This window comes from Megascapheus bottae, chromosome X, assembly GCF_031878675.1.
Source record: "Megascapheus bottae isolate mThoBot1 chromosome X, mThoBot2.hap1, whole genome shotgun sequence".
Classification (NCBI taxonomy): domain Eukaryota; kingdom Metazoa; phylum Chordata; class Mammalia; order Rodentia; family Geomyidae; genus Megascapheus; species Megascapheus bottae.
The window spans coordinates 54,486,237-54,508,805 of record NC_143547.1 but is presented as its reverse complement, the minus strand read 5'-3'; the positions used below and the strand labels follow the sequence as shown (position 1 = coordinate 54,508,805).

The following is a 22,569-nucleotide window of genomic DNA, read 5'->3' as shown; positions in this document are numbered from 1 at the left end:
AATATGTTCTAAGGTAGGTGCCAGTGGCTCACATTTGTAATTTGAGCTACTCAGTAGGACAAGATCGAAGGATGGCAGTTTGAAGCCACACCGGGCAGGAAAGTCTGTGAGACTATTATGTCCAATTCACCACCCCAAAAGCAGAAATATAGCTTTGGCTCAAGTAATAGAGGTATAGCTCTTAATGAAAAAGCTTAGGGACAGTGCCAGGGCCCTGAGTTCAAGTCCTAGTCTTGGCAAAGAAAAAAATCATTCTATTCATGGCTAAATTAAACTGAACTAGTAATGGATTACATAAGAAAGAAATCAGTATTTCCTGAAAGCTTCACTCAGGTAAATTTTTCTTAGGATTTGAATCTTAAAGAAGAATAAATATGGCACGCACGTGCGCGTGCACACACACATTCAAGTTGAATTTTTAAAATTTGTCAATATTTTTTCAAGTAGATTTTAATGACAAAATTTTCTTTTACTAAAACAGGATTTATGATCTTGACTAGTACTAATTCTAATATTTCCACTTGCAGTATTATTTCTTCTAGAGCAAAGATGAAAAATTAAAGAGAATAGAGAAATATACCCTAAATTTCTCCAAACTATCTATATTGTGGTTCAGAATGTTAGTATAAAAGTTCAAAATTTGGGGCCAGGAGTTTGGCCTAGTGGTAGAGTGCTTGCCTAGCATGCACAAAGACCTGGGTTTGATTCCTCGGTACCACATACATAGAAAAATCCGGAAGTGGTGCTGAGGCTCAGGTCATAGGGATCTAGCCTTGAGAAAATCCAAGGGCAAAATTTATTTCCTTCAAAATTAACCAAGTGCTGGTGGCTCATGTCTATAATCCCATTAAAAAAATAAAAATTTGGAAGGGGAACATTAAAGTGTATGAAACAAAGTAGGCTAATATATGGTGAGAAGGGAATTATCTTTCTTAATTTTAAATGACTTTGAAGAAAATGTAGAGCAAGACAAAAAACAATCCATTAAAAGCTAGGCTCTAGATACTCTTTCTTATCAAGGGTAGAGTAGGTGTGACAGTAGATACTTCTAGGAAAAACTCCTGGTATATTATAGATACTCAATAAATTGCTATTTTTCCCTCTCTTATGTTGGCCATATCAGTGAGCATCTAGCTCACCATAAGGGCCAATGAATAGAGTAAAAGCAAATGATGTCTAATTGAGTTGACAAACAATTGGAGCAGCAGCCTACTGTCAGTGGCTCACACCTGTAATCCTAGCTCCTCAGGAGGCTGAGATCTGAGGATCAGGGTTCGAAACCAACTCTGAGTAGGAAAGTGTGGGAGAGAGACTTAGCTCCAACTAACCAGCAAAAAGCTAAAAATGGAGCTCTGCTCAAGGGGTAGCCTTGTGTAAAAGCTCGGGGATGGCTCTCTCTATCTCTCTCTGTGTATCTGTGTCTGTGTCTGTCTCTCTCTGTCTCTGTCTCTCTGTCTCTCTGTCTCTGTCTCTGTCTCTGTCTCTGTCTCTGTCTCTGTCTCTCTCTCTCTCTCTCTCTCTCTCTCTCTCTCACACACACACACACACACACACACACACACACAGAAGCATTGGAGCTACTCAATGACTATGATTCACCAAATTCAGATCTAATAAATTCAGGAAGTAAAAAGATAAGATCAAAGCCATAGAATCATTTTCTAAAAGCCAAGTTAAGAACACTAGGCTTTGAATTCACACAGGCAGAAAAATTCTTAAGACTTTTATTTCCACTTAACCAGCCAAAAAGCTGCAAGTGGAGATGGTGGCTCGTGTGATAAAGCACCAGCCCTGAGCAGAAAAAGCCAAGTGAAAGCACTGAGCCTTGGTGCATGTGTGTGTGTATGTGTGTGTGTGTGTGTGTGTGTGTGTGTGTGTGCACTATTTCCATTATCACACCAAACTCTAGTTGAAGTTACTTGTCGAGATTTATAGCAAAATGATAAGGTCTGAGAGAAACTGTCAAATAGCTTGAACGAACTCAAAGTTGAATTGTGGAAAAGATGACGAAGAAGTATTATATTCTAGTATAATGATTACCAGAATATGGAGAAAGATAAACCAATAAAATCAAATGTTTACTAATTCATATCTTACAAAGTAAAAGCAATCATGATGTCTGCAAATGAAAGAACGACTGACTAGAGCTTCTGAAGTATGAGTGAGGGAGTTGAATTGGTTAAACATTGTTGAGTTCTTCAGAAAACATGTGCCAAACTAGGCAAAGTGGTGCATGCCTGTAAGCCCAGTATTTGTGAGTTAGAGTATGGAAGTGTGCAAGTTCAAAGCCAGGATAGGCTACTTACAGAAACTCATACGAAAACCAAGAACAGAAAAGAAATGAAGGAGAAAAGAAATCCCTGAACATTGACACGTTCCTGCAACAAAAGTCCTTAAAGGTTTAGGTCAGCATGGGGCTACAGAATCTGTCATTGAATAGATGGGTTCTAAAATTTCTTCCAGGATAACATTTGATGCAGGTCTTCCAGGTAATGAAATGTCAAATTGACAAGCATAATCTGCATAGAGACCTGCCAAGGCTGGTTGAGCAGGTTGAGCTGAGCAGATAATCCTTAATAAACTAAATGTTATTTATTTGAAAATAGGCTTCAAAGTGAGGCCTTGGCATTTCACATACTGAGAACATAGTATAAAAGGATTAAAAAGAAACAGACACATGAGCCACTTTGATTTTTCAAATATAAAGTGAGATGCACTAAAAAGAATACAGAGATTCTTAGAACTAGCATAAATTCTGAGTGGGCGTTGTGTGCCCTCTTATCTGATGATGTCTCTCTGTCTCATTTTAGATTTTTGAGTGGTATGAGTACCCCCTAACTGGGATACCTATTTGATTATCGATTTATCCAGATAGAAACTAAATAAATTACAAGGATGTGTGGTGTTGTCTTTTTTCCTCTCTGGGATCCCCACTATGTTCTGGTTCAAACATTTGGAACACAAAATCAATATAAACTCTTTCAAATTAATGTCTTTTCCTATACTTGAAATGACCTATTATTGCCTACCATAACATGCACTGAATATTTTCTCTGGTCTTCTTAGACTTTGAATATCTAGTGGCATAAAGACATTAAAAATGATCACTCTTAAGATGGATGTTAATGGCACACACCTGTAATCCTTGCTACTCAGGAGACTGAGATCTGAGGATTGTGGCTCAAAGCCAGCCCTAGCAGGAAAGCCTGTAAGACCCTTATCCCCTATTAAACACCGAAAATCTGGAAGAAGAGCTTTTGTTCAAGTGGTAGTGTGCTAGCCTTGAGCAAAATATCTCAGGGACAGTGCCCAGAACCTGAATTCAAGCCCCAGTACTGACATACAAAAAATTGCCAGTCATATCATGAATAAGGCTGAAATGTGACAGTATAGATGTTTCTTCAGTGTAGACATTTTGATGTTTTGTACATATACCCAGAAATGGGATTGGTACATCACAGAGTAATTTTAATTTTTGAGACTCTTTACACTCTTTTCTGTAGTGGTTATACTAATTTATATCTTTCCCTAACGGTAGGCAAAATATTCCCTTTCCTCCATATGCATGTGAACACTTCTTATTTTTGGACAACAGCCATTCTAGATAACTCATTATAGAAGCAACAAAGTATCCAGCAACACACAGGTAAATAAGGAAAATATTGTATGCATGTATGAGCCAATATTATGCATGTTTAAAAATAAGGAAACTATATCAGTTATAACAACATGAATGGAACTGGAGGACATTATATTAAAATGAGTTAAGCTAGGCACAAAAGACCAACAGCAGCATTTGGTCCCACGTGCAGTCTAGAAATGGTGATCTATTGTACTGCACAGTGACCAGAGTTAGTAATATCATATTATATATTACAAACTTGCTAAAATATATTTTGACACCATTACCACAAAATAATAAATTGATGGGGTTATAAACATTTCAATTAGCTTTCTTGAAGTTTTCTGTAATATGTAAACCAAAACTACACTTTGTGCCAAGTGCTGAAAGATCATACTTGTAATCTTAGTTATTCAGGAGGCTGAGACATGAGGGTCGAGGTTCAAAGTCAGCATGGGCAGGAAAGTCTGGACCCTTATCTCCAATTGATCACCAAAAAACCAGAAGTGGAGTTGTGACTCAAATGATGAAGTGCTACACTTCCGAATAAAAGCTAAGGGATAATGCTCAGGCCCAGTATAGTCACACACACAAACACACACACACACACACTCACAAAAAAAAAAACACACCACACCAAACCTACACATTGCACCTCATAAATGTATTATTTGGTTATTTGCTTTCAAATTGAAAGAATATTACCCAAAGAAGTGTGTAGTTGTCCTAAGACTTGTGTTATGAAAGGAGAAACATCTTTCTCTACGAGTGTAAAAGAGGAAGACTGGGAACTTGGTTCAAGTGGTAAACCACTTTGTCTTACCTAGCAAGGCCAAAGTCCTCAGTTCAAACCCTAATACTACGAAAAAAAGCAAATCGATGTAGGCTTATCTAGTATTTTAAGGATTTTAATCACATCTCTGAATATCAGAGATAATGAAATTCATCTGTTTTCCAATATGTCATATAAGGACTGGGAATTGAAAGAATTTTTCAAGAAATGTTTATCTTAAAGTATCTTTTTAATTATAAAATAACTTGAGCCTTACAGAAATATTACAAAAAATCGTCCTGAGGGTTTTCATATAAATTTCAGCCAATTAATTTTTTTCTCAAGAATAGCAATCTAACACTTGAGCCACAGCACTACTTCCAGCCTTTTCTATGTATGTGGTACCAAGGAATCATACCCAGGCTTCATGCATACTAGAGAAGTACTCTACCACTAGGTAACACTCCTGGCCTTTAGCCAACTTTTATTTTGGTGTTAACATTAAAAAAGGCATTATGCATTATCCAAATGAAAAAACTAGCAATAATGCAATGTTATTCACTCATCTATATCCTTTCATGATATGGAGCTTTCACTCAGTCATCTTCCCACAAGCATCATTTTTTTTGGTTTATAATCCAATGTTGCATTAATTTATTATTGCATCTTAGTTTTCTTTAATCTATTGACAGACACACGGTTTTCATTTTTCATGACCTCAATACTTTTGAAGAATACTAGCATTATTTTATAGCATGGTGTGTGTGTGTGTGTGTGTGTGTGTGTGTGTGTGTGTGTATGTGTGTGTGAATGATGTGCATTTTGTGAATTATTTTGGGGGTATGTAATGTCAATATCTTTGAGGGCAGGTGGGTTGTGTATTGGTTGGTTTATTTTTTTGTTGTTTGATTTTTTTTGGCTGAGTTGACTTGCATTATTGAGATAAGATTTTGCTGTGCAGCCTTGGGAGACCTGGGCCTTGTAATAATCCCACCTTTGCCTCCTGACCACTGGGATTATAGGATGCATCCACACACGTGGTCTGATTATTCTTACTAGTAATATCCGTATTTTAGGTGTTGGCTGCTGTACTTCTTTGTGTGTATGTGCCAATCTTGGGGGGCTTGAACTTGGTGCCTGGACACTGTCCCTGAGCTTTATTTGCTCAAGGCTAAAGTTGTACCACTTGAGCCACAGATCCACTTCTTAGTTTTCAATGGTTAACTGGTGATAAGAGTCTCATGAACTTTCCTACCTGGGATGGATTCAAACCTTAGTTTTCACATCATAGCCTCCTGAATAGTTAGGATTAGAGGTGTGAACCCCTGGTACCTAACTTTAGCAGAACTTTTTTTTTTGTGGGTCATGTGGCTTGAACTCAACCTGGGCGCTGTCCCTGAGCTCTTCATCTCAATGAACTGCCCTACCCTTGAGCCCACAGCCTTACTTCCCATTTTCTAGACGTTAATTGGAGATAAGAGTCTCAGTTCCTTTTGATCCTGAGCAGACTTTGAACCTTGATCCTCAGATCTCAGCCTCCTGAGTAGCTAGGATTACAGGTGTGAGCCACAAGAGCCCAGCTTCTACTGGATGTCTTCTCTTTGCTCCTCTACATCCACTCAGTCTTCTCTGTTCTCTTTCCTATGAGTACTGACTCACCTCCTACCAGTACACTCTTTGGCCTCTGGCTTCCAAGTGCTTTGCTCAAACCTGATGAGGAGGTAAAAGCAAGAACGAGTAATAATGAAGTATTAGTTCTTCTATCCTCTTCTTCACAAGGTTGCCTTTAGCTGAATGTACACTCCAAGCACAATGCTTTCCACAGAATTCTTGTCTCCCAGTTTCTACTCACTGTTCCCTCTCGTCATTCTTCTACGCCTAACGATGGTATAGGTCCTCATATTCTTAGCTCTGGGATAGATCATTCCCCTTGAAGTCCTATTACTACTCTAATGAAATTGATTTCATGTGTTAATAAAAGATGGATTAGCACATTTTTTTGGCACATGTTTTTCCTCATATTGCCACATGACTTATAAATCATTTGATAATATAAAAATGTTTTGTTTGGTTTATACTTTAGAAATATTTTGTTTGCCAGTTTGGACCGATTATATAGTCTGCACAATGGAATTTTAAAGTTCCCACTCCAGGGTTATAGAAGATGTTACTCACAGTTTATTCTAGTTTTTCTGGTTGTTCACTGGTTTCAACATTTTTCCACTGCTCCCTTTCCTATTTCCTAGTAGTCCTCTTTCTGCTTTCAAGTCCTTATTTTCTAAGTGACACATATGAGGAAAAAAACATGCAATACAATACTTGACTTTCTGAGTCTAGCTTATTTTGATTCACGTAAGTTGGAGAAAGGCCAGTCTCTACCAATTAGTGCTGGGGAAACTGGATATCTACCAGTAGAAGACTGAAACTTGATTCCTATCTCTCACCTTGTATGAAAATAATTAATTCAAATTGAATCAAAGACTTTAATGTAAGATGCAAAATTTGAAACTACAGGAAAACATAGGAAAAACACTTCAAATCAAGGCACAGGTAATGACTTTCTGAATAGGACTCCAATAGCTCAGGAAATTAAAACAAGAACCGACAAATGTGATTACATAAAATGAAAAAGTATCTGCAGAGCAAAAGAAATAATTGACACAGTAAATGGAAAGCTTACGAGATGGGTGTTTGCAGATATTCATCTGACAGAGAATTCATATGCAGAACATATAGAGAATGTTAAAATATACAACAAAAGAATATTCTATTTGAATTCTAATTTCTGCATCGTACTATTTGTATTAGTAAGCTCTTCAAATACTATTAAAAACAGTGGTACAAGTTGGTATTCTTATCTTGCTCTTTACTTCAAAGACTTTGTGGGTGTGTTTTTCTTTAGATACTTTTACATTTGAGAAGATGAACATGTGTTCATGTGGGCAGGCCCACTGATCCTCGGGCTTGAACTCAGAGCCTGAGCACCACTGTCCCCAAGCTCTTTTGCTCATGACTAGCAATTAATCCACTTTATGCTCAGCTCCACTTCCACTTTTTTAAATTACAGCTCTACATCACAGATTTACTTTCCTGAGCTGGCTCAGATCTCGGTTTTCTGGTGGTTAATTGGAGATAAGAGTCTCATGGACTTTTTGTGCCTGGGGTTGGCCTTGAACGGTGATCCTCAGATCTCAGCTTCCTGAGAAGCTAGGAATACAGGCATGAGCCACCAGTGCCCACTTTGGAGAGATATATTTTACTGTAAGGAAACATTTTTCCATTCCTATTTTCATTGAGTGTCTTTTTCCATGAATGGATGTTACATTTTCTCAAATACTTTTTTATCTTTCACAATAATTTAACTTTCTACCTTATTTTTTATTTTTTTAATTGTAATTAATAAAAGGGTTATATGATATTTGCCAGATAGAAGGTGCATTAATTCACATATGTTGATACCCTCTCACATGTCTTGGTCCCCATTCCACCTTATTTTTGAATACAATTCTCAACATGGCTTTTCATCAGAGTCTCTCTTAGTCCTGACAAGTGACCTGATAATGTGCCACTAACAGTTTTCTTTTTCAAGGACAATTATCAGGGTTGGGTTGTTTTTGTTTTGTTTTTGTTTTTGCCAGTCCTTGGCTTGAGCTCAGAGCCTGAGCACTGTCCTTGGGCTTTCCTCAAGACTAGTGTCCTACCCTGAGCCACCACAGCATTTCTGGCTTTTTCTATGTATGTGGTACTGAGGAATTGAACCCGGGTCTTCGTGCATGCTAGGCAGGCACTCTACCACTAGGCCAAACTCCCAGCCCCGTTTTTTTTTTTTGTTTTTTTTTGGATATCTATGTTACACTCTGTGAAACTTTGAGAGTTTCCTTCTTTTTAATGCTCTGAAGCAGTTTAAAAGCATTGGAATTTCTCAGTCAAACATTTGGCTTGGTGCTGTTTGTATGTGTATTAGTTACATGCCAATCAATTACCTTAAACCCACTATCTTTTCAAAGAATAGTTATAGTATCCTAAAAATTATATAGTTCATATTTTATAATTTATGTTATAGAATTAAGCAAAGTTTTATCTTGAAAGTCTGCCAATTATGTTTCTGAAATTCTGTCATTATTTTATTTATTTATTTTTTGCCAGTCCTGGGCTTGAACTCAGGGTCTGAGCACTGTCCTTGGACTTTCTCAAGGCTAGCGCTCTACCACCTGAGCCTCAGCACCACTTCCGGCTTTTTTCTATGTATGTGGTACCCAGGAATCGAACCCGGGTCTTCATGTATGCTAGGCAAGCACTTTAATGACTAGGCCAAACTCCCGGCCCCTGTCATTATTTTATGTACTTGATAAAAGCAAATAATTTTAATATGAAGTTTGAAAAAATATGGAAAATTGAATAAAAGCAAAAAAGTCATCCATCTTAAAATGTGGTTAACATCTTGACAAATTAATCTATAAAATTTATGCACACATGATTTATGTACAGAAAGAATAGTGATCAATCTGGGCGCCAGTGGCTCACGCTTGTAATCCTAGCTACTCAGAAGGCTGAGATCTGAGGATCACGGTTCAAAGCCAACCTCAGTCTCAAAAAGTCCATGAGACTCTTATCTCCAATTAACCACCAGAAAATTGGAAGTAGTGCTGTGGCTCAAGTGGTTCAGCGCTAGCCTTGAACTGAAGAGCCCTGGATTCAATTCCTTGGTACCACATACACAGAAAAAGATGGAAGTGGTGCCATAGTTCAAGTGGTAGAGGTCTAGCCTTGAGAAAGCTCAAGGAAAGGACAGTGTTCAAGTTCTGAGTTCAAGCCCTAGGACTGTTTTTCTTTTCCTCTATGCCAACAGTGAGACGAACAAGGTAACCGTCAGGAAAGCATCTCCTTTTGCAAAAGCCTCAAAGAAAATAAAGTACCTAGGAATTAACTAAGAATGTAAAGGACCTTTTTGATGAAAACTTTAAAACCCTGAAAAAGGAAATTAAAGCAGAACTGAGGAAATGGAAAAACCTCCCATGCTCCTGGATTGGAAGACTCAACATCGTGAAAATGGCAATCTTGCCAACGGCTATCTACAAATTCAACTCAATACCCATCAATATCCCAATGTCATTCTTTAAAGAAATAGAAGAGGCAATCCAAAATTTCATATGGAATAATAAAAGACCCCGTATAGCAAAAACACTTCTTAGCAGAAAGAACAGCGCAGGAGAAATTTCAATACCAAACTTTAGACTCTATTACAGAGCTATAATACTGGCACAAGAACAGGCCTGAAGACCAGTGGAATAGAACTGAGGACCAGATATTAAACCACAGACCTATGGCCACCTAATCTTTGACAAGGGAGCCAAAAAAATAGAATGGAAGAAAGACAGCCTCTTCAACAAGTGGTGCTGGCAGAACTGGTTAAGTGCTTGCAAAAAACTAAAGTTGGATCCTTCTTTGTCACCCTGCACTAGAATTAACTCCAAATGGATCAAAGACCTCGAGGTAAAAGCTGACACACTGAAAACTTTACAAGAAGGAATAGGAGACACACTATGCCTCCTTAGCACAGGTCAAAACTTTTTAATAAGGACCAAGAATCACAACAAATCAGAGAAAGGCTGGATAAGTGGGACTGCATTAAACTGCAGAGCTTCTGTATGGCAAAGGACAAGCTAGTAAATTAATTAGGAAGCCAAGAGAATGGGAGAAGATCTTCACTAACCATACAACAGACAAAGGTCTCATATCTAAAATATATCAACAGGTCAAAAAATTGAATTACTCCAAAACTAATCTCCAAAGAAACAACCATCCCATCAAAAGATGGGCCAAAGACTTAAAGAGAGTCTTCTCTGAAGAAGAAATAAGAATGGCTTATAAACAGATGAAGAAATGCTCGACATCTCTGGTCATAAAAAGAAATGCAAATCAAAACAACTCTAAGATTCCACCTCACTCCAGTTAGAATGGCCAGGATCAAGAAAATTAATAACAACAGATGCTGGAGGGGATGTGGCCAGGAGGGCTCACTACTACACTGCTGGTGGGAGTGCAAACTCATTCAACCACTATGGAAAGCAGTATGGCAGTTCCTCAAAAGATTAAACATAGAGCTCCCCTATGACCCAGCAATTCCACTATTTGGCAATTACCCAACCGTCCATAAACAAGGGCATACTAAATCCACTAGCACAACGATGTTCATTGCAGCACTATTTACCATAGCAAAGATATGGAACCAACCCAGATGTCCCTCAGTTGATGAGTAGATCAATAAGATGTGGTATTTATATACAATGGAATTCTATGCTGCTGTCAGAAAGAATGACATCGCCCCATTTGTAAGGAAATGGAAAGACTTAGAAAAAATCATATTAAGTGAAGTAAGCCAGACTCAAAGGAACATAGGCTCACTGGTTTCTCTCATTTGCCAGAATCAGTAGAAAACTTGGACTCTTCTAGCAGAGATTTGCAATAGAGCAAAACGTAGATACATAAGACCATACAGTATGACGCTAAATGTAAGGAACTCCAGGATAAGGAAACAAAAGCCATATAATGAGTGACTGTTGTCCTCAATGTACTATGTTACCTCTCATCTCTTTTGCTGTCCCTTGGTTATCTCATATTGTTACAGTATTTCACTTTGTTATCTGATATATTGGATATATGCGTATTTGGTTATTTGAAATTGGATAGGAAAGGGGAGAAAACAAGATGAGGGGGGGAAGGAAATGGGGACCAAGACATGAGAAAGGGTATCAATGTATGTGAAGTAATGCACCTTCCATCTGGTGAATGTAATGTAACCCTTCTATTAATTACAATAAAAAATATATGGAAAAAAAGCTTTTTGGCACCAGTGGCTCACACCAATAATCCTAGATACTCAAGAGTTTGAAAGCTAAGGATCACAGTTCAAAGCCAGCCCAGGCAGGAAAATCTATGAGATTCATCTCCAATTAACCACCAAAAAGCAAAGGGCTGAAAGTCGAACTTTGGCTCTAGTACACAACATTTGGGGCACTATAAATCAACTAAGATTTTATTTTTATAATTGGAATAGTTTAATATTAGTTGTACAATCCTATTTGGCATTGAATATTTACTACATATTTTCTTTACATTTTCACGGAGAAGAAATTTTTTACTGAGGCATTTCCTCAACCTTAGATGAATGGTATAAAAGTTAATCACTGCCATCTATTGGTATTTATGGAGAATTTCACAGAGTGTCTTTTCCCCATGGCATGAATATTTTTTACAATTAAAATATTTGTAAAAAATCATTCTAGAAAATGTGATGTGTGGTCACCTTAACTTACATGACAAGAAAAACTGGAATAATAATCCAGGAAGCAAATTACTCCAACTAAAACATAATTACCTCTCATCTTTTATTTTCAATACAGACATTCATCCAGTAAATATAAAAAAGCTAATCTAACATAGATGCTTCCTAATAGGTAACAACTCAATAATCAGGAGTTTTGCATTCATTGTCATCTATGGTGCCTTATAACCTACTGTCATTATATTACCATAGTTTAAATTAAGGAAATGATTGAAATTATTATTTCAATTATTTTTATTTTTGATTCCTATATTGATAGATTTATCTTTTGCACGATATATCTACACAAGGCCTAAACTAAGACAAATTCTGAGGCACATTGAACAGGAGAAATAAAAGGCTACTAATACAGCTTGTCACTGGTGGCCTGTAATACTAGCTACTCTGGAGGTTGAGATTTGAGGATTACTGGTTGAAGCCAGTTGAGGTAGGAAAGTCCATGAAACTCTGATCTCCAATTAACCTCTGAAAGACCAGAAGTGGAGGCATGGCTAAAGTGATAGGATATTAGTCTTCAACCAAAAACAAAAGGACAGGGACCAAGAACCTGAGTTCAAGTCCTAACACCAGCATACTCACATGCATACACACATACAACACACACACACACACACACACACACACACACACACACACACACACACAGATAGAGAGAATGGAGAATGAAAGAACATTTGAGGCACAGAATCAAGGAAAATATTTCCCTCTGTTCTATTTTACACAGTATTTGAACTGTCAATGCTATATTCTTAATCACTCCTCATAATTCCAATTTTACATTGCTTTGTGTTTATTGATTTGTAGCTTTCTTTTTCAGTAGACTTAGGAACTTCGAGAGAACAGTTTTGTTTAAATTTATGTTCAATCCGAATGCCTGTGGTTCATGCCTCTAATTCTTGCTAATCAGTAGGATGAGATCTGAGGATTGAGGTTCAAATCCAATGGCACAGCCAAATTCAAAAGACTCCTGTCTCTGATTAATGAGAAAAAAATCATCCCAAGACTCAGAGAACTACACATTTTAATTTTAACAGTTGATAAATTCTAGGCCTGTAATTCTGAACTACATATTCTTATGACATTATCATGTTACTGCATAAAATTCAATAGGTAGGCTTACCTGCAAAATTTTAAGCCTAACTTGAAACTACACTACTTGAAGCTAGAAAGTCTACTGTTGGGGGCCAAGTAACGCCATGTCTAATAACTTTCTGCTGAGACAAGGCAGGGCTCAAGACTTGATAACCATTGGTTACAAATGTGATATTGTTTAACATTCTCTGCTGGGACCTAGAGTCAGGGTATATTAGCTGGTGGGACTTCCTCAGGAGGGAGGTTTTTTGGAGAAAGAGATTTTCCTGCCTTGATGAAGCTAAATGACGTCTCTGTTCGTGCTCCCGGGAAGGAAAGCTGAGTGCGGGAGGACAGTGGGTCTCTCCTCTCACTCTTGCACTGGTCGGATTTTTCCCCATCCCTCCGACTAGTCTAGAGGGACTGGGGACGAAGGATCCCTACAGTCTAGAGCAATGTTCTGGAAATAGAAAGATTGCAGGGGCAAGGGCCCTCACAAGTGAGACACTGGAAAGGTCTGAAGTACAGTGCCAGTGGCTCCAGCTACCTCTGCAACTGAACCATGATCCTGTCACTGTCAGTGACAACTCACTCTTTTTTAATTGTAATTAATAGAAGGGTTACATTATATTCACCGGATAGAAGGTGCATTACTTCACAAACATTGATACCCTTTCTCATGACATGGTCAGACTCTTTCTGTAGCATAGTTGTCACTGAATATTGAGACTCAGTTTATGAACATAAGCCAGTTGTTAGAAGTGTCACACAGAGACAGAACACATTTACCAGCATCGACATAAATTCTATCCAGAATTTGAAAAAGTCTTAGCAATATGAGTCAATCAAGTGAAGAAATGAAGCCATTATTGGGGGGAGGAGTTAGAGGAGAAAAAAGAACCTATCATGAATAGACCAATTTTTAATTAATGCAAGGAATTTGTGTGCTATCAAGTGAACAGAATATTTTTCTCTTTCCTAGTTCTAAACACAAAGATTCTAGGAAACAATAATCTGAACTTTTAAAAATTACCTTTTTTTGTTTTTGTCAGTTATTGGGATTGAACACTGGGCCTAGACACTGTCCTTAAGCTATTCAGCTCAAGGCTACCACCCTACCCCTTAGCCACAGCCCTACTTCCCTTTTTCTAGTGAATAATTGGAGATAACAGTCTAACAGTCTTTAGTTCTCCGGGCTGGCTTTGAACCACAATTCTCAGATCTCAGCCTTGTAAGTAGCTAGAATTACAGGTGTGAGCCACAGCATGGGACTAAAAATTACCTTTGTGTAGTTGTGCAAAGGAGTTGCCATTTAACAAAACAGTTTATAAATACAGCTTTTCTTTTTCTCTGTTTTAGGTGAAAGTTTCCAAAAAGCTTATCCAGAAATAGTTTAATATCAAACTCAAGTGTTAAATTGATAACAGGGAAAACAATTGGATCCATTTTGTTTTACATTTTTTTTTCTTTTTTTGATGTTGGTTCTGGGGTTTGTACTCAGGGCCTAAGCTGAGTACAAGCCTATCTCTTAAATCTAGTACTCCATCACTTAAGCCACAGCTCCACTTATAACTTTTTGATGGCTAAGGGAAGACCAAAGTCTCACAGTTTCTTGCCTGGGATGCCTTTGAACCACAATCATCCGATCTTAGATTCCTGAGTTCATCGCAGAACACTGATAGCTCATGCCAGTAATACTAGCCACTCATGAATTCAAGCCCCATGACAGACATAATGTAATCATGGGGCTTGAATCCAGGGCCTGGAAGCTATGTGTATGCTCTTTTGCTCAAAGCTAGCACTCTACAACTTTGAGCCCAGCTCCACTTCTGGTCATCTGGTGGTTAGCTGGAGATAAGTGTCTCACAGACTTTCCTGCCTGGGTTGGCTTCGAATCATGATCCTCTGATCTCAGCCTCCTCAATAGTTAGGATTACAGACATAAGCCACCAGCTGCAATTAATATTCTCAATGACTATATATCTTTTTTTGCCATTCCTGGGGACTGAATTCTGGGCCTGAGCATTATCCTTGGGTTTTCTTAATGCTAGAGCTCTACCACTTGAGCCACAACATCACTTCCAGCTTTTTCTGTGTATGTGGTACTGAGGAATCAAATCTAGGGCTTCATGCAAGCTAATCAAGCATTCTAGCACTAGCTGCACTTGCAGCCCCACGGGATTTATCTTAAGCGATTAAAAAAGTAAACAAAAATAAAGTTTTATCTAGACCAGTAAAACAATTTTGAACTGTCATGTGTTCACAGTATAGGAATAGGCTGATTCCCCATTTTGGCTGATTCCCATGTTTGGCCCATTTTGTAACTAGTGCCTTGCATTTATAGATCATAATCATAAGCATTTATTATTCTAATACCATCTCTTTGTTTCAAGCTACCACTAAAGCAACATTTTCGTAACTCTTTATCATCCTCATTTGGTAATCAGATCATCAATATAGGTAGGACATATTAATATAGAAATCATGCATCTAGTAAAATAAAACTCATGGGGAATATGTAATTATTCATTCATTTATTCATGTATTAAAGTATATGTTTTATTTATTTTACCTAGGTTCACTCAGTTCTTAAACCAGAACATGTTGACAATTTGACAAGTAACAAAAGCAGAGGTGAACCTTTGCCTAGAGCTCAAAAAGATTCTATTTCCCTTCTATCTTAAATTCTGTTTCTTCGTTCAAAGCTATTGTTCTAACTATATTTGCAATTTATGAATGTTTGAAGTTCACAGGTTTTGGAGTTTATAACAGAATCCATGCTCACTTATCTAGTTTGTTGTTCTGTTCATATTGGACCTACTATTTTACCACAGTGCCACTTCTGGCTTTTTGGTGGACCGTGATCGTCAGCTCTCAGTTTCTTGTGTAGTTGTGATTACAGGCAAGAGTCACTGGCACCTCGTTTCACATCGGTACTATATGGAAATTTCGGGCTTTTATAAGGAATGAGAACTGGCTTTACAAAAGCTAAATTAACACATAAGAAAATGAAAAAAGGGTATTTTATAAGTTTGCTAACTCTTTTTCCTAGTATGAACATAAGCCTAGCATTTTAAGATATGCTATGTCTTTCCATGAGCAAACAAAATTACTTCTAATCATTTTTGTTATTTTAATTTTTGGAAGCAGGGCATTTGAGACATTTCTCTAGCTCTTTTTGAATGCTATTTTTAGAATAAGGTATCTCTTTTTGACTGGGATGGACTAGACTGCAATATACTTCCTGCATACCTGCAGTTACAGGTATGAACCATAATGCCCTGCTTTTATTAGTTGAGATGGGGAATGGAATGAACTTTATGTGTGGACTTGCATCTATCCACGATCCTTCCAACCTCAGCCTACCAAATAAATAGAATTACACACATGAAACATTATGCCCTCATCCCCCAAAATTAAATAATTAGATTAATGACATAAAGTAGAGCTTTTGCTATTTATATATTAATATATCTGTGACTAAACATTTGTTTATGGAGTAGAGTTAATGTTTTATCTATGTAGTAATATTGCATATTAGAAATTCAGCCATGATGTAAAGGTAACCACCGTTTCCACACTGCTACCTGTAGAGAAAGGGCTAGATAACATTTAACTCTTTAAAGAAATTAATTTATAATTAGAAAGTATTTGGTGTGACCATAGTTACATGTATGTAAGAAATATTTTAATCAGATATTACTTTCAAATATTATGTAGGAAATAGGTCATCTAAAGCATTGCACCTCATCCCCTTCCAATTTATTCTACTTAAAAATAGGAACAAGTTGGTAAATTCATGATGATTAATAGCAAATTTAGAAAATCAGATTGCAAGGCAAAGTATTTCCTGTATTGGATAAATATTTCTTCATATTTGTTGCTCCTATTATATGGCCTGATCTTTTTTTCTTTTTCCATGTTTTTATGGGTCATACAGCTTGAACTCGGCCTGGGCACTGTCCCTGAGCTCTTCAGCTCTAGGCTACTGTCTTACCCTTGAGTCAAACACCACTTCCCATTTTCTAGGGGTTAACTGGAGAAGAGTCTCAGGTACTTTTGTGCCTGGGCTGGCTTTGAGCCTTGATTCTCAGCTCTCAGCCTCCTGAGTAGCTAGGATTAGAGGCATGAATCACCATGCCCAGCTTGGCATGATCTTTTCATTTTCTTCATACTAGGTTAGTTTTTATTTCTATGCATTCCAAAATATGCTCAATTCCCAAGTCCTTAATAAATGTAAGTTAGCACTGATATTGTTACCTAATATTTCCACAGGTGAAAGTGAGTCATACATGCTGTAGCATATGGAAGGGGTGTGAAATGGAAATGTGGTTGTAAAGGTAGATGAATTAAAAAATTGTGATCAGGATAACAACCAAAAATAACGACCAGGACAATGGTAGTTATTCTTCTTGTATCGCTCAACTATGAAGCACATTTACCTGTCAAAGATTCTGAGAATTTGTTGGGTTTTCAAATTATGTGCTCAGGCTGAGATTATAACAGCTTTGAAAGCTACTTTGTGCCAAATGTAAAAATGTGATAGGATAAAGTGAAGGGGGGGGGGCAAATAGGTAATCTTATTTCTGTGCACTCAAATCTAATTGTCAAATCAAAGTAAGAATAATTAACATTAATAATTCAAGAATGAGCTCAGCCTTTCCTTGTCAATAAATTCTGGGTTCTGTATAAAATCTGGATAAATACAATAGCAATGAATTTGCGTGAAAACATTGTATAATTCTGTGGAAACTTAATGAGGTGATCTGAAAATTCTAGAAGTCATTACTTACCAAAGTTAATATTTTAATTATGTTTTAAAGCACAGTGAATAGAATCCCTTTCTAAACAGTTGTATTCCCTTTCAAAGTTTTGCAATTCTATATTAAGTTGGTATGCTATAGCAAATGATTTCTCCATGTTGTAAGAAACTTTTGTGCTATTGGAAACATATTTTTGGATGATAAGAGATTGTCTATATACATATAACTTATAATTATGAATGCACATGCATTCATATAATGCACATATGTATGTATGTATGTATATGCATAGCTGAAATTTCTTTACATAGCTGAAATTTCTTGTCTGTATATCATACCTTTGTGGAGGTGTCTTAGTGATTTCCTTTCCCTTTTGTTATGTGTTTTAACTTTACTCAAGCAACCTTTGATAGGAGTTTGAAATAGATTCTGCCTGGAAACAAATGTTGGGGAGAGAGAGAGTTTTCCCAGTGTAATTGACCCAGGTGTGGCCTACACTCCCTTGATATATAACCTGTCATCAACCATTTCATATTTGTGCAAGTTGATCTTCTGATAACACTTCATTTTATTGTTTCTAACTACCTCTTTTATCTCCTAAGGCTTTTTCTTCTTTTTCTGTTTCTCTAAGGCATTTCTCTCCTTGGTGTATCCTGTAAACTTTGTTTGATAAATGAATATCAGTGTTTACCTGGTCTTGATTGAACTGTGGAAGACTCATACCAGCACCAAAAGCATATTCCAAATTAAGCTGAGGTCGAAATCCTGATGAAAGCATCTGTTCCCTGGCAAATTAAAAATGAACAAAGCACACAGCTCAGTCAGTATAGGGAGTTAGAGTTACGTAATTGGTTATGGATTGCTTTTCTTCTGATGGTGGTACTGGGGTCCAAACTCAGAGCCTGGAATTCTTTGCTTAGCATTTTTTGCTCAAGTTTGGAATTCTATCACTTGAGCCACAGCACCACTTTCAGCTTTTTCTGAGTATGTGGGATTACATAATTGAACTCGGCTTCATGCATGCTAGGCAAGCACTCTACCACTTGACCACACTCCTGGCCACATTGTCAGTGATTACTCATGATTTAAGGTCTCCTTTGGTTTGATGATCAAATTTCCTGAGAAGTTTCAGGACACCAAAGTGTAAACACGCCATTCAAGAAACGACAGAGGAAATAAATAGGAAGTGAAACTAAAGTGCATTCTAATGGGAAAAAAATATAAAGTAATTTCATTTACAAACCTATGAATGAAATTAAACGTTTGTGGACACTATTACTATGTTCATTTACAGTCACGCTTTCTGTTTTATCTCAATTTCTTAATGCAATATTTCATTAATTATCTGATTTTAACCTCAAGGGAATGGGGGAAGCAGGATATGTAGGAAGAAGCTGTGGTTCAGTGATTTCCTCCAAGGCACAAGAGTCAGTTGGGAAGAACACTCTAATGTTCTAGAAAACTGTGGAGTAGGAAACCTACAGAAAATGTTTTGAAAGTGTCTAGTTTCTAGGCATGATTTTCAATGAAAATAATTCTTTAATACCTCAGGTTACTGGTTTCAAGCCAATGTCAAGAAGGAATAAAAAATTCAATTTAAAAATTAATGTTAATTAACATTACTTTTATTCATATATATGGTACTTTAAAGGATGTAGGTTAATTGTGGGGAAAATGATTATTTTGAAATGATAACGAGGTTGGAAATTTTAATCTCAACCTTCCCAGAGATAAATATCTAAGGCTATACAAATGATTGATTTTATTGAAGTTATAAGTTTAGTAATATGGGATTGACAGTACCATACACATCTGATTTTCAAATAATATTTCAAATTGTCCTCATAATACATAGATGGTAACATTATCTGTCACTGGGGAATGATACTTGAAAGTAGATGCTAATTTGAATTAACGGATATAAAATGAATGAAATTTTACTTTATTGGCACATAACCTTCATATATCTGAAATTCAGAAGCTATAAACCTTTTTAAACAAAGACATTTAGGTAATACATCAGGGCATCATAATTTTCAGAGCCCTGTCCACTGGCCGAGGAATCAGATTGGCTCCTATAAAATTGGCCTACTTAGTTGATCTTTTGTGATCTCAGTAATCTCATCCGAGTTTATATGTTTATTCTGGGGGAGTAAATGAATTGATATGTGTAAAACATTTATATTTCAGTTTGACACATAGAATAAGCACTCAATTTATGACAGCTGCCTCCTTTATCATTCTCACCATCACTGTGGAGTAGGCCTGACTGTCAGCATCTCTTTCATAGATGAGGAAACTAAAGTCCAGTGAGGTGAAGCATCTTACCCAAGACAGAGTCAGATAACAGTCAACTTTATTGGTTTCTTCTTTCCAGTTGTCTGATCTTGTTGTTGGAAAGGAGGAAAGGGTTTGGGTAGGACGTACTGACACAGCAGTATCCAGGTTGCCATCTTGCATTATTAGGATAATAAGTGCAGTGCATGCACACAAATACTCCCTTGATGCATGCAAAGCACCAAATAAAACAATTACTTTGGGAGTTGCACTCTCAGTTTTTATTTGAAGAAAAGGGATTTCCAGATTTACTCTGTTGAAATCCTGAACAAGAGATTTTTCTTTACCAATGTTCATTTGATCTTGTTTGCATTGCCTAACAAAATGCATACAAGAGAGAATATATCAGTTGTATGTATAATAAAGGGCATTCATTATTTTTGACTCATTTGGTGACTGAACTCACAAGAGAATTCCCATTCTTCTGAGAAACATTTCAACATTTCTTACCTGTGATCATCTGTATTCTTCTTGGACTTCTTTCTACAGTAATGGATACTCTCGATTGTAACAGCAACTATTAAAGCCAATCCTACTCCTGGCAATGTTGCTACCAAAACCAGATCCAGAGTATTCCAAAGTTGATCACATTTGGCCCCCATGTACCAATAGTTCCCCCACTTGCCTCTGTAATTTGGACATCTAGATACAGACAAGAGAAAGAGAAAAAAAAAGCTAAAATCTTATGAAACACACAAATTATCTCCTGAGTGAATCATATATGTCAGTTACTCAACTATGAGATTTTCCTTCAAGACCCCTGGAAAGATTGATGTTGTTGCATTTTCTGCTTGAGAAACCACTAACATATTCAATCAGGTCTGTCAAGATTCCAGGAGTTTTGAACCATTAATTAAGAAAGATATGACAGTTAAACATGGAAAAAATAGGAAGGCTCACTCAGAATGGCTGTGTGGAGACTGGTTTTGAAAGGCTCACACATGCTCACTGTTCACACTTATGCCCACTGTCCAGATATACACCCATTTTGGTGACTCTAGGTCACAGAAGCTGTGAAGAGTTCAGAGCAACCTAAGCTACCGGTTCTATAATTGCAGGCTAGGTGCTCTTTCCACCCACTCCTACAAAGATGAATACAAGTTGAGAGACAGACTGTGCAAGAAGAAACATGAGAAGGTGAGAATAGACTGTCTGCCAGCAAAATGGGTCTGCCCCCATCTTTCCCATGACTCCACATTTTCCTCCTTTATTTTCTAGAAATAAATGACTCAGAGATGGACTTCTTGTGTTTTATTTTTTTAAAGTGTTGGTGTTCTGCCAACTAACATGAATGTGGTTCTTTGGTGCACTTGCTGAAAATGGGCATGGCATCCTCCCACGTGGAAATGTCTGTGGTTTTGTGGAGATAGAGAATATGGCTTCTCTTCACGCCTCCTCCACTAAGAGTGACTAATGGAGAGGTTTGTTCAGACAGCGTCTTAGAGATTGCTTCCCTGTCTTCTGCCAGACTGATATAAGATTACCTATGTTGAACAATACATGTCATATCCTAAATAAGTTACTACTGGCTTGTGTTGTTCCAACATATTAAGGGGTGCTGTCACGGTTGACATGAAGGGACTGATGAGATGATTACAGTAATCTTTTATAGCCGTGATGGTCTATGATTCTCTAAGAAAATTCACACACTGGTTTCAAATAGATACTAATCTACTTAATAGGATGTGGCTTTTAATAGGTAACATATTGTCATTCTTTTAAGGAGCTGAAAGCATATTTTTCAAATATATCTTTAACTGTTCTCATAGAATGCTTCCTGAATGAAAAAAGAGATTTGGACAGGACTTTCCTGTTTTCTTTTCTTTGATTTCTTGCTTCCTTCCTTCCTTCCTTTCCTTCTTTATTTCTCTTTCTTTTTTATTGTATTTTATTGTCAGGATAATGCATAGAGGGATTACAGTTACATCATCAGATAATGGGTACATTACTTCTCAAAAGTAATACCTCTTTCTTTCTTCCTTCCTTTCTTTCTTTCTTTTCTTTTTTTTCTTTCTTTCTTTCTTTCTTTCTTTCTTTCTTTCTTTCTTTCTTTCTTTCTTTCTGTCATTGTCTCTTTCTCTCTTTCTTGTTGCACTGAGGATTGAACTCAAAGCCATGTGCTTACCAAGCAGGAGAATTACTACTTGTGCTATGCCCCAACCCTTTTTACTGTAGTTATTTTTTTAGATAGGATCTTCTATTTTTGCCTGGCAAACTCAGGCTGTGATCCTTCTATTTAAAACAGGAACATACCAGGGCTATCTAACCCACCATGTCCAGTTATTTGTTAAGATGAACGTCTTGTTAACTTCCCATCATGAGTGTCCTCAAATCATTACCCTACCAATCTCTCCTTCTCAAGTACCTGGGACTACAGGTATAAACCACCACACTTGGCCTTGATATGAATATATTTCTCATCTGGGTAACTTCATCAATCCTTATATAACCTGAGTTCTCCTTCTAGGAAGTCACCATATTAATGCCAAACAGTGTGGGCATTCAATATTTATAGTGCACTACAGCTTAAAACTGGACTCAAATGATCATCCTGTTTCAGCCTCCAAAGTAGCTTGGCCTACAAGTGTGTGTTCCTCAACCTGGTACAAGAATATATTTCTTATTTAGCCTAGAAATAACTTCTAAAGTGAATTCCCTT

General features: G+C 37.1%; 1 protein-coding gene across 1 annotated transcript in view; it reads right to left on the bottom strand.

Annotated features, from left to right (window-relative positions):
* The window catches only part of LOC150041111 (uncharacterized), a 32,396-nt gene extending 14,066 nt beyond the window's left edge, over positions 1-18,330 (bottom strand). The window contains exon 1 of the mRNA XM_090326465.1: positions 18,265-18,330. Within this exon, the coding sequence (XP_090182591.1) occupies positions 18,265-18,294 (30 nt within the window). The 5' untranslated portion in view covers positions 18,295-18,330. The remainder of the gene's footprint in view (positions 1-18,264) is intronic.
* Between the last annotated feature and the right edge of the window lie 4,239 nt (positions 18,331-22,569).